General features: G+C 41.0%; 1 protein-coding gene across 1 annotated transcript in view; it reads right to left on the reverse strand.

Moving 5' to 3' along the window:
• Positions 1-174: 174 nt before the first annotated feature.
• LOC111530454 (vitamin K epoxide reductase complex subunit 1-like protein 1) overlaps positions 175-13,915 on the reverse strand; it is a 77,884-nt gene continuing 64,143 nt past the window's right edge. The window contains exons 2-3 of the mRNA XM_023197668.3: positions 10,307-10,416; positions 175-4,348 (exon numbers count right to left, since the gene is read on the reverse strand). Of these exons, the coding sequence (XP_023053436.1) occupies positions 4,122-4,348; positions 10,307-10,416 (337 nt within the window). The 3' untranslated portion in view covers positions 175-4,121. The remainder of the gene's footprint in view (positions 4,349-10,306; positions 10,417-13,915) is intronic.

The following is a 13,915-nucleotide window of genomic DNA, read 5'->3' on the forward strand; positions in this document are numbered from 1 at the left end:
GAATCTCCTGCAAGTTACGTATGATTTAAGAGAAAAAGAATCAACCCTGTATACCTTAGAAATGAGGTGACAGTATTGACTTCAAGAATATAAGGCTCCTACCGAGTCTAAAAAGACCTCGTTTCAGCTTTTTTGGAATGCAACCCTGCAGTTTAAGAATAATGGGAGCACAACTTCCACAGGTAACTTCTACATTTATTTTATACCAAAAAAGTTATGTGCAACAAATAAACATTCTTACATATTTACATTTGGTTTTATTTACCAGTTAGCAAAACGGCGCCTTAAATCTCTGATAAAGAGTATTTCTATCTAGATTAAAGGGGAAACCTGCCCAGTGAACTCCATTTTAAATGAATGTTTACTCTGGAGCTTAAAGCACTAGTAAGAAATCTTTCTCATGGAACATACTAGACAGATCATACACCTAATACTTAGGTCATGCCTAATACAGTTTTATAACAAAACATTTCACCTTTTCTAGGCGAATTTGTAGTAAAAAAATGTTTAGCCAAGTAGCTGGGGCTCCCACCCTTGCCTTTTTTGTTTGATGGAAGGGTAGTTCTCACAATTAGAAACCGTAAATGCTGCCTGAGGTGTCTGAAATGTTTCACCAATGCTTGTGTGTTGGAGGAAAAGACATGAGGACAGAAATTGCATAATAGGTCATTAGGTCTGTCTCCCCAAATAGGTTACCAGAAGTCACAGTGGGCCTCCTTGTTGGCATCTAATATTGATTTTCAAGACAAGATCTCCTGTCACTCTTGGTACCAATCTAAGTTATGAAGTAACTGCTGAAGATAACTCTGTACTTTTGCCAATAGTCTTTTCAAAAACTAAATGAAAAACAATAGTCAACAAATAGTTTTTATTTATTTTTTATTTGAGACAGTTTCACTCGTTGCCCAGGCTGGAGTGCAATGGCACAATCATGGCTCACTGCAATCTCTGCCTACCGGGTTCAAGCAATTCTGTCTCAGCCTCCGGAGTAGCTGGCATTACAGGTGCCTGCCACCATGCCCAGCTAACTTTTGTATTTTTAGTAGCGATAGAGTTCCACTACGTTGGTCAACTGGTCTTGAACTTCTGACCTCAGGTGATCCACCTGCCTCGGCCTCCCGAAGTGCTGGGATTACAGGTGTGAGCCACCATGCCCGGCCAGCAAATAGTTTTAATTTCACTGTAGTCTTGGTCCTCTTTGAATGTAGTCTCTTTGAATGAAAATAGTCAATGCTTTGAACATCATTTGAAAGTAATGAATTTAAGGAGAGGACACATGTATAAAGGAACAGTGATTCTGGGCACACAGCCAGTTAAAGGAACAGTGATTCTGGGCACACAGCCAGTTATTTCACCAGAAATTTACCTTTACTGAGAGCAACTAGCTGTAATGCAAAACCAAATGAAATCCTCCAAATCACCCAGATTCCCTAGAATTTATCATCTAACCCCAATTCGTCTTATTTCTTCAAATGATACTTGTGAGCATCAAGTCAATAAATGGCTTCATTTGGAACAAATTACTTAAAAAAGATGAAGCATGGAATTACTGCTAAAAACAAATGTTTCCCCTCATCTGTCCTTTAACACTGGTGACTAGTAATGCTGCAGTGTTCAAATATTCAGTCTAAAACAGGCAAAACAATCTTCTAATTTTATAACACTGGTGATTCCCCCCTCTTCTGGGCAGAATAGAAGGTATAGAAGGGAATCTGAATTCTCCAGGGCAAAAAACACCCAATTAACACCACCAGGGTTCTGTTACTTACTGAGACACTGGCATTACAATGCTGTTATGACAGGCAGTACGTGTTCCTCTCTCAGTGAGATAAAAGGGTATTAATCCGACTGGGCCATAAGAATGTGGCAAAAAATTTTTATACAACTCAAACAGTGGTTTCACCGAGGTTTAGAAAAGCAAAGGAAAAACTGAAAGGGTCTGGCTGACCATTTTCCCATGTTTTCTTAGGTAAGAGTTGAAGGCATTTGCAAGAATGCAACATCAAGACAAGCTTTAACTATACTCTGCTGATTGATACAAAATTGGATGAAAAACCATTGGATACTGGGACACGAGGAACTTGTTTAGCACAACCGGTGTTATGTGTACCACAGTTTTAACCATTAGGCCATTTCCACTGTAGCTTCGAGGAAAGAACCAGAGGACTGCCTTGGTAGAGCTGGACGCGCTGCTATAAGACGGCCTCACTGTACAGCCCTCAAACCTGAGGACTTCTTTCTCCATAGGCACCAGATGGCCAATCAGTGCTTTCTAGATTCTTTAACTACTTCAGAATACAAGAACAGTACATCCATACTCCAACAGCCATTGAAAGATTCACATTCATGGGAAAACACAAGTCTTGATGAAATCTTGAGTTAAGCTATCTTTTAAGAAACTGGTTGAAACTGGTGAAAAGTTCATTACAATTCGGACTTGATACCTGCCTCAGGCTAGAAGACCTACGTTGCATCAATTCTGAGTCAGTTGGAAGGTACAGAATTGTTGCTGATCCTACACATTTGAATTTACAGAGCAGAGCCTGTCCCCCCCCTGCAAAGAGAAGGCAAATCAAGCACTCAAGAGGTACTGGTCTCATTGACTGTTTTTAACATAAAATGATTAATCAGATTGGAAGCACAAACATTACTGCTGCTTCCCAACCAGAGGAGTAAAATGATCACACAGGACCCTTCTGCAGAGTGCGGGTTTTCTACCTGACGGTGAAGACAGGAGGGCAGGACACTTCTGCCCAAGGTCAACACACAAAATATTTGGTTTGAGATTTAAGACAGAAGGCACTTTTAACATTCTGATGTCAGATGTTAACCATACAAACGTCCTGTCACAATTTCATTTGGGTTTACTTGAATCCCTTCCAAAATTCTTCTTACTGCATGTGTGTCATTATGCGAGCAGTGGCGACACGACCAGATTTAGCCTTGAGATGTGTCTACCTGTTCCTATTCTCCCAATGAAGCAAACTGCGCAGCATGTCAGCCCTGAAGGTTACAGATCCAGTATTTGACTGCAAAACAACTAAATTAGACATCCGAGTGGTTAGTGCAGAAAGAAACAATTAGCAAGAACACTGGCTCCCACTCTGGAGCGACGGGGCTTAGACTGGTCTCTTCCATCATAATACTGTTTGGCTGACTGGCACCAACGTTAAGGAAAAATATCTGCATGAAAATTCAACTAGCAGAAGAAACTTTACCTAATAATGCCAGGCTTATATTTCCAGCTTTTCTGCAAAGAAAAAATACCCATTTTCCCATCCTTGGTGTCCTGAAGGCCTTGGACTTGAAGGTCTGGCCACATGACTTATTCTGTAAGGTTAACAATTGGCCCAGTTTTATGACTGGACACAAACAGGACTTGAACATTCCAATTCAATTTCTTCCTTTCAGAAGAGGGAGATGAAAGGGAACCAACCACCCTATTATTATTTTTTTCACCCTATGATTTGCTGCACCCACAGCTGCCAGTACTTTCCACAAGATGCTGTGTATAGGCTATTTTCACTATCTCCTCAGTCAACGCTCAGCTGACAGTTCTTCAATGCTACACTCCAACTAAACTGTACAGTAAGTTCTGCAGAAATGGATCTAATATTTCTACCTTTATTTATAAATATCACATAAATGGATTCTAGTTGAATCTACATGTTTAAATCCATCAGCTAAAAACATATTACATATTGTAAACATGGCAATATTTAATACAGTATCTATTCTAGAATATTTTCATGTCATGATCACATTTGTTATACCTGAAATTGAATTTATGCACATTAAAGAATTACTAGCAATGGTTGCTGACTTTACAATTGAGGGCAGGGGGCTAGGGCTACATTTTATCATTTCAGAAACATCTTCAAAGTAAAGTTAAAGCTTGTCTTTGATTGGCTCGGCATATCCTTTTTGTATCCATATTTAAAATGAAGATTGACACAGAAAATAGCAAGGGCCCCTTCTAATTTACAGGGTTTTTAAAAATCAGTTTGAGATTCTTAGGGAAAGTGTCTGTTGTGAATAATAATAATAATAATAAAAACCTGCTGCAAAATAAACTGAATGGAAAAGGGGCTTGAGACTGTCAGGGCAGAGTCCGTTGGGCATCAGTCCTGCTTGGGCTGCAGCTGCTGCTTCCAGGCCTCGTTCAAGTAAACTAGTCGTTTGTAGTTGATAATGAGAAGAAGGAAGTTCAGCACGTACGTGACGACGCAGATGATGCAGAACTCCTTCAGCACAAAGTACAGAATGTAGGCCAGGTACAGGGACCCCACGACCGACATGATGGAGGACGTCATGAGGATCAAAGCCGCCACGGCGCTTGCTGTCATGCCTGTAAGAGAAGAGACGTGGGCTCAGTCAGGCCTTGGCGCTGGAGAGAGGCTTTCTGAGTGACAAGGACTAACACTGGGTGACTTGCTGCAGTGTTTGAATACTGATCTTCCTGCCAAACTCTGAAAATTGAGAACAGAAATACTGGTCTGTTTCATTAAAATTATACAGGTGGACTCTGCAGATCAAATGCTAGCTTTTCAGAGTTTTGAGATGGGGTTTCACTGTATTGCCCAGGCTGGAGTGCAGTGATACAATCTCACCTCACTGTAACGTCTACCTCCCGGGTTTAAGCAATTCTCCTGCCTCAGCCTCCCAAGTAGCCAGGATTACAGGCATGTGCCACCATACCTGGCTAATTTTTTGTTGGCCTGGCTGGTCTCCAACTCCTGACCTCAGGTGATCCTCCCACCTCAGCCTCCCAAAGTGCTGGGATTACAGGCGTGGGCCACCATGCCTGGCCAAATGCCAGTTTTATAGCTGCAATGTTTTTGATTTCTCAGTCTTTCAGGTGAAATATCACTAATTTCACAAACTAACCTAGTTGAAAATATGCACACGAAGCAAACATGCAGTCTCACAATCACATTAAGCAATGAAGCTGACTTGTAACATCAACAGCCCTAAGACACCAAATGAATAAAGGGACATGAGGACAGCAGCCTTTTCCTAAACCGAGCTGCACACATTTGGTGAGAACCTTCTCTGGTTTTCACTACAGCCTCCCCATCTGTGGAAATTAAAATTTGCTTTTCCATGTTTAGATCAAATTGATTAAAAATCCACAATGAGAGGTGACTACATCAATAAGCTGCTGAGGAGAGGAAAAGAAACTCTTGCTCAACATTTCAGGAAGGGCTCACCCTGGTGGATAAGGGAAACCACAGCTCATTGGCTGTATGTGGGCCAAACCCGATCAAGAAAAATGGTGGACATGTGTGCTAAACCCAGGCTCTCAGTACAAAAAGGCACCTAAAGCCAGGTGCAGTGGCTCATGCCTGTAATCTCAGCACTTTGGGAGGCTGAGGCAGGCAGATCATTTGAGGTCAGGAGTTCGAGACAAGCCTGGTCAATATGGTTAAACCCCCCTCTACTAAAAAATACCAAAAAAAAAAAAAAAAAAAAAATTGGCACGGTATTGCACGCTTGCAACCCCAGCTACAAGGGAGGCTGAGGCATGAGAATTACTTGAACCCAGGAGGTGGAGGTTGCAGTGAGATGAGATTGCACCACTGCACTCCAGCCTGGGCAACAGAGTAAGACTCTGTCTCATTTGAAAAAAAAGGGGGGGGGGCACCTGAATTCTGGACTCTATCTTCACATGTATTATTTTTAGTTTCCTGTGGCCAAATGCACATGAAGAATATGTGCATTTATTTTCAAGGACAGAGAAGGCAGAGCATGTTAAACTACCCTCCTACCCAATGACTCATGGATAAGGATAACAGAAACAGGAACAAAATAACAGGTGGGAGCAGGTTTAAAGAAGTCAATTAAAGAGCTGAAATCCCGGTGCCTGTTGGCAAAAAGAAAAGCAGTAAGAAGATGCGTATGGGGTGGCTGGGCCACAGCCACAGGACTAGACGTTTTCATAGGGCACTTCAAGACTAAGGTGCTGCTGAATTACTGCAGGGACTAGCAAATCTGGCCAGCTACCTGCTTTAGTAAATAAAGTTTTATTGGCATGCAGCCATGCTCATTCATTTATGTAATGTCTGTGACTGCTTTCACGCTAGAAGGCAGAGTTGAATGGCTGCAGCAACTGGCAAAGTCAATTTTCTGCCAGGCCCTTTACTGAAAAAGTTTGCTGACTTCACCTATGCTAAACAACTAACATTTCAAAATTAATGCAGTCACAATTTTATCTAAGAAAGTTAATTTCAAAATGATACGGGCAAGTTATTTCTTCCTCCAGGCCTCTCTTTTCTCAACTGTAAAATTGGGATAACAATCATGCTTACTTCCCAAGACTGCTGGACAATTAAATGAGCTGAGATAATGCAGGGTTAAAGCACTTAGAATAGCGTATAAATACCAGCTCTCCGTTAAATACTACCGTAATGCAACTAGGTACTTGTGGCTCAGGGTAAAATTCCCAGTGGAATTTAAAATGTGCTGTAACTCTAAATAAATGATGGTACAACTATGCAATGGATTATTCTGCAGCTGTACAAAAGACGACATTTAATAAACTGATATGGAAAAATCCCCACGATACATCCATCAAGCAAAAAAAGAAAAGAAAATGCAAGCTGTATAACAGTGTGTATAGCATCTGCCTTTTATATTTTAAAACGGAGGAAAATTAAGATTGTGTATGTGTACTTTCTCGTATATGCAAAAAGAAACTCTAAAACAATAACAAGCTACCAGCTGGGGCTGAGGAGCAGTGGAAACCAGGGAAAAAGAGAAGGGTTGGGACAGATTTTTCTTTGTGTAACATTTTATATATATATATATATATATAATTTTTTTTTTTTCCTGAAGGAGTCGCCCAGGTTGGAGTGTAGTGGCACAATGTCAGCTCACTGCAACCTCTGCCTTCTGGGTTCAAGCAATTCTCCTGCCTCAGCCTCCCAAGTAGCTGGGATTACAGGTGCGTGGCACCACACCCGGCTAATTTTTGTATTTTTAGCAGAGACGGGGTTTCACCATGTTGGCCAGGCTGGTCTTGAACTCCTGACCTCGTGATCCGCCCACGTTGGCCTCCCAAAATGCTGGAATTATTGGCATGAGCCACTGTGCCTGGTCCTTTTGAACCATGTGAATGGATTACCTATGAAAAAATTAAATTAAAAATGCTGTATCTCAAACAGCTTAGAAGGGAGTACAGATGTATACATATGTAACAAACCTGCATGTTGTGCACATGTACCCTAGAACTTAAAGTACAATAAAAAAGAAAAAAAAAGTGAGTACAGATGTCATGCTCTGGAAACTGTTAGGTTAGTTCAAATGTGCCTCATATGAAGACACCAACATTAGAAGGCACGTGAAGCATTCAAATGCAAGTCAAAAAATGCGAATGAAAAAACACATATGATACATATGATTTAAAATATGTATACAGCATGGCATTAAATTAATGGTATAAAAAGAAATTTGGCTGTAGCACCTCTATCTTCAAAAGTTAATCTAGTCAAAGGCTTTTCTTAGGTTCTTTGCCTTTAAGGGAAAACGCCTTGCATTTGGGCTTATACTTCATATTCTTCTTTAGAAATCCAGCAAAATGGAAATATGCAGAATACAGTGAAATTTCTCCCTCCTGCCCAACCACCAGACCCCTTTCTATGCATTTACATGCATGTATACAAACATGTTTATCCTATATATATTATACCAAAATTTGCATTTTTCACTAAATAGTATATTTATCTTTCTAGGATATAAATACAGATCTCCTTTTTCTTTAATGGCTACATAGTATTTCATAGTATTTTCTAATTTATTCAACCATTACCTATTTCTAAGCTAACTTTTTTTTTTTTTTTTTTTTTTTTGCTATTTCACACTGTACTGCTATGAATGTCCATGTGCACACATCTTTGAACTTCTGCAAGATACGCAGATATGGAACTGGGCAAACTCGACAGAACTACTGAGAATGATTTAGATTGATTGATTGATTGATTGATTGATTTATTCATTCATTTGAGACGGAGTCTCACTCTGTCGCCCAGGCTGGAGTGCAGTGGCGCAATCTCGGCTCACTGCAAGCTCCGCCTCCCGGGTTTACGCCATTCTCCTGCCTCAGCCTCCCCAGTAGCTGGGACTACAGGCGCCCGCCATCTCGCCCGGCTAGTTTTTTTGTATTTTTTAGTAGAGACGGGGTTTCACCGTGTAGACCAGGATGGTCTCGATCTCCTGACCTCGTAATCCACCCGTCTCGGCCTCCCAAAGTGCTGGGATTACAGGCCTGAGCCACCGCGCCCAGCCATGATTTAGATTTATAATTTGCCTCATAACAAATCAATTTCAGATAGAAGAGTTTTTTTTTTTTTTTGGAGACGGCGTCTCGCGCTGTCGCCCAGGCTGGAGTGCAGTGGCCGGATCTCGGCTCACTGCAAGCTCCGCCTCACGGGCTCACACCATTCTCCTGCCTCAGCCTCCCGAGTAGCTGGGACTACAGGCGCCCGCCACCTCGCCTGGCTAGTTTTTTTTTGTATTTTTTAGTAGAGACGGGGTTTCACCGTGTTAGTCAGGATGGCCTCGATCTCCTGACCTCGTGATCCGCCCGTCTCGGCCTCCCAAAGTGCTGGGATTACAGGCTTGAGCCACCGCGCCCGGCATGTTACATGTATTTTTAATGAACCAAATCAAAAGAGCTGACAGATAATGGAATATCAACAATTAAAATACAAAATCATTGGTATGCAACAAGATGTATAAAAAAGAAGAAAAATAAAATGCAAAGGTAACAATGGATGGATTTAACTCTCAAAGTATAAAAACTTAATAAAATATAAATTCATAACACTAACAAAAAAAGATAAAGAATGCGTTAAATGTTTGTAACACAATAAAAACGTACTATTATCGGGATCCAATATCTAAATGGACAATAAAAGGAAATTAAAAAGTAAAATTTAAAGTAATAGGTACTAATGTGTAACTATTAGTAATTTTTCCTGGTGAAGATTATCATTATGACTAAAAAAAAAAGAAACTTTACAAAACACATCTTAAAAATAAAGACTGCTAGAGCTTCAGGGAAACCAAAGAACTGAGGGAAAGCAACTTGGTAACACCGATTAAAATAGAAAATATCTGTGTTTTTTGATCCTATGCCTGGAAATTTATTTTGTGGAGATACTTAAGGAAGGAGTGGGAGGTCTTTAAACAAAGTTGATCAGTGCAGCATTATTTAGAAGTCAAAGGTGTGAAACCTAGATGTTAACAATAACAGGATAAACGACGCTATGTTGAAACACAGTTCACATTAAATTATTATTAGTTTTTGAGACAGGGTCTTGCTCTGTCCCCCAGGCTGGAAGTGCAGTGGTGTGATCTCGGCTGCCTGCAACCTCCATCTCTTGGACTCAAGCAATTCTCTCACCTCAGACTTTCAAGTAGCTGAGACTACAGGTGTGTGCCGCCACAACCTGGCTAATTTTTGTATTTTCTGTAGAGACAGAGTCTCGCCATGTTGCTCCTGGGCTCAAGTGATCTGCCCTTCTCGGCCTCCCAAAGTGCTAGGATTACAGGTGTGAGTCACCGCACCTGGCCCCAAATTATTATTATTATTTATTTACTTCTTTTTTGTGAGACAGAGTTTTGCTCTCATTGCCCAGGCTGGAGTGCAATGGCACCATCTCAGCTCACTGCAACCTCCGTCTCCCAGGTTCAAGTGAATCTCCGGCCTCAGCCTCACGAGTAGCTGGGATTACAGGCATGCACCACCACGCCCGTCTAATTTTGTATTTTTAGTAGATACAGACTTTCACCATGTTGGTCAGGCTGGTCTCAAACTCCCAACCTCAGCTGATCTGCCCACCTTGGCCTCCCAAAGTGCTTGAGATTACAGGCATGAGCCACTGCGCCCGGCCTCAAAATTATTCTTAAAAGCAGAAGACTGTAGGAATAGTGGATATGTAAAGGTGATGGGATTATGAATATGCTCATTAAATGTCCCCTCAATATATGATATTTTTACAAGGCTACAGAGTCTGTAAAATAGAAAACACATTTACAGGGAAGATGGGAGTGATAATTTCCTGGAATGGGACTGGTTTTTCTGGACATCATGAGATACTGCTGTCCATGATTAAACAGCAATTGACATAAATTCAACATTAATAAAATCTTAGCGAATCAAGTTTTCACAATACAAAGATGTTGTACATGCTAGTGGCTCTATAAATAACACATGCTTTTATTTAACATCAAGACACTTCAGCACAAAGACACAAAGTACTAAACGGAATATAACGAACTTATTTTTGTATTGATAAATACTTACCAAGTAATAACTGTAGTATATAAAATATAAGTCCAAAGACACTGTTTGGCTGGTTTAATACACCATCCTTTCCAAAAATGGAACCCAAAAGACCAAATCCTCGACCCCATCTGTAAAATAAGGAAAACCGGTAACCCTATATTGGAATTTCCCTATTTTAAAAAACGTAAAATTATTTGAGAATGTTATCCAATTCTAAAATCAACTAAGTTGTCAAATGTCTTAAATGTCCTGTGTTGAGAGTGATTTACCCCAAAGAGGGAGGCCAGTCACTAGATTTCTGATTAAAAATAATCATCTAAAATGAACATATCTAAAAGTGCCAGTATACCCATCTGAATCTCTCAGTTGCCAATTTCTATATATTCTCTTTTCTAAAGGTAGGGCAAAGTATTCATTTTCCAATGGCATTAGTATTTGCAGAAGGAGACTTCTCTCTGCTTAAGTCAGGGTCTCTTAACAGTGGACCACTGACATTTTGGGCTACATAATTCTTTGTGCTGGGGAGTGTTCTGTGTATTACATAACTAACAGTACCCTGGGGCTCCCCCAACTAGATGCTGCCAGTACTCCTCTACCCCAGGTGTGACTACCAAAAACGCAGTCACAGCCATTGCCAAATGTCCGCCGGGACACAACTGTCCCCAGTTGAAAGCCATAGATGTAAGGGGTGCTATTTATTCACTCAGAGAATATAGATTGAAAAGTTGTTTCTTCACAAATTTCACCAGGATATGCATTAAGCAATACACTGGGAATGTATTTTTTAAATGTAGGGCTGGGCATGGTGGCTCACGCCTGTAATCTCAGCACTTTGGGAGGCCGAGGCAGGCAGATCATGAGGTCAAGATTTCGAGACCAGGATTGCCAACATGGTGAAACCCGTCTGTACTCAAAATACAAAATATTAGCTGGGCATGGTGGCGTGCACCTGTAATCCCAGCTAAATGGGAGGCTGAGGCAGGAGAATCTCTTGAACCCGGGGAGCAGAGCCGAGACTGCACCATTGCACTCCAGCCTGGGCAACAAGAGAAAACTCCATTTCCAAAAAAAAAAAAAAAAGAAATACGGGATAATATCAGAAACTGTAGGTCTTTCCTGGACTCCTATATCAGAGGTAAAAAACTGGATACATTATATGCCCTATTAGTTTTTATTTGCAATTTAACTTTAAATCTTGCATTTGACTTAACATTTTTAAAACTTGACTTTCTTTTTTAAATTTTTAATATTTATTTGATAAAACTTGATACAAATATCAAGCTAACATTCATTTTGAATAACAAAACCTTTAAAGATAATGTTAACTCTGGATGGAATGAGAGTGCTTCTTAAGTACTAAAAAACATAACCAGTTATGGTGTTAAGTCAGTAGAGAAACACTCTAAATAAAATCTAAAACTTTGGTTCTGAAGACAAACTGCCCCAAAGCAAGAATAAATACGTGGTTCTTCACGGGCTACAATAATTTAATGGCACTCAATGCCCAAGATAGAGAATGAAACCCCTGCATAACAGTGATGTTGGGAGAGAAAAATCACCCCGATTTTACAAACAAGTGAAAGCCATGAAGATTTTTATTGTACAATTATACAATCCTTTTTTTTTTGGAGACAGGATGTTCCTCTGTTGCCCAGGCTACAGTGCAGTTGCAATCAGGACTCACTGCAGCCTAGACCTCCCAGGTTCAAGTGATTCTCCTGCCTCAGCCTCCCAAAGCAGCTGAGACTAAACAACACTCAACTTTTTTTTTTTGTATTTTTTTGTAGAGTTGCAGCTTTGCCATGTACCAAAGCTGGTCTCAAAGTACTGGGCTCAAGCAATCCTCCCACGTTGCCTCCCAAAGTGCTGGGATTACAGGCTGAGCTACCACACCCAGCCTTCAGTTATACATTTCAAAGAACATAAAATAATTTCCATTATATTCATGCATTCTTTCACTCATCTAAATATTCATTGAGCATGTACTGTGTGCACTGGTGCTAGGTGCTGGGGATGCAGAAGTGAACCAGCCAGACAAGGTGCTGCCCTTGTGGACCTTAAATTCTATTTAGGGAAGAAATAAACAGGTAAACAAATGCCAGGTTACCTGCAGAAATGGACACACCTGGTGACAGATACACAGGAAAATTAGAAGGGGAACCTCTAGATCAGTGCTTCTGAAATTTTAAAAGCGCTATCACTTTGGGGTCTGGTTAAAATGTAAGCTTTTCCTTCAGTGCATCCGTGGTGGGGCCTAAGACTCTGCATTTCCAGAGAAAACAACCCAAAATGAAAAGCTTGCAGGGGATACTGATGCTTCTGGTCTGAAGACCACACTTGGAGACCACAGCTGTGGGAAGAGAAGGGGTGCAGGAAGCTCCTCTAGCTCCATGGTCAGGAAGGACTTTTTTTAGGAATTAAGTTTTAAATGAGATCCTGAGTGATGGTAAGCAGTCAGTCTCATGAGCAATGGCAAGTCAAAGGCCTTGAGGTAGGAATGAGCTGTGGGTGTGCCAAGGAAGGCCATCGAGCCTGGGGCATGGTGATTGAGGAGAGTGACAGGAGAACTAGGTGCGAGTCCAATCATTTACATTATTTAGGGCCTTGTGTGTAGGCCGTGCCAAAGAGTTTGAATTTTATTCTAATTGCAATGAAAGATGTTTAGTAGCTTTCAATCCGGAGAGTGAGATAAGCTTATTTATGATCACTCTTTGATGTTGCATAAAAACAAACTGCTGGGGGCCGGAGTACAGACAGGGGGAAACTACATGCAACCAAACCTCTGAGCGCTACTCATCCCAGGCAGGAATTCAAATTTCAATCACTGCCTTTGGCAACAGAAATAAGTGGCATACTGCCAAAATGATCATGGCTAAACAGAATTTTTATATATTCAAAGCATTGGTCTATGCCTGATTATTCATGTAAGATCATATGGGTATTTTCCTTGAAAACAATGTGGCATCCACAAATGAATATATTATCAAAGTTATACATGTATAAGGTTTCAAAATAAAAGAACATCAAAGCCTTCTAATACAGAGACGTTCCCGCCTCCAGCCCTCCCCAAGCTCAGTTCTCATCCCCAGAGGCATCCACTTTGATGTCTGTTAACTGTTTTCACTTTTTTTTTTTTTTGCTTTTTTTGAGATGGAGTCTCATTCCTGTTGCCTAGGCTGGAGTGCGGTGGCACAATCTCTGCTCACTGCAAGCTCCGCCTCCCAGGTTCAGGCCAGTCTCCTGCCTCAGCCTCCCGAGTAGCTGGGACTACAGGCGCACACCACCATGCTCAGCTAATTTTTTGTATTTTTAGTAGAGACGGGGTTTCACCATGTTAGCCAGGATGGTCTCGATCTCCTGACCTCATGATCTGCTTGCCTCGGCCTCCCAAAGTGCTGGGATTACAGGCATGAGTCACCACGCCAGACCCTGTTTTCACTCTTATTTACTTCCACATTTCTAAATAGTATGTTTACATTGCTATTGTTTACATTGCTATTTCTTTCCTTTTTTTTTTTCGTTTTGACACAGTCTCGCTCTATTGCCCAGGCTGGAGTGTAGCAGCGCAACCTCGGCTCAATGCAACCTTCACCTCCTGTCTAAGCCTTTTAAGTAGCTGGGATTACT

This window comes from Piliocolobus tephrosceles, unplaced genomic scaffold (genome assembly GCF_002776525.5).
Source record: "Piliocolobus tephrosceles isolate RC106 unplaced genomic scaffold, ASM277652v3 unscaffolded_76, whole genome shotgun sequence".
Taxonomy (NCBI): domain Eukaryota; kingdom Metazoa; phylum Chordata; class Mammalia; order Primates; family Cercopithecidae; genus Piliocolobus; species Piliocolobus tephrosceles.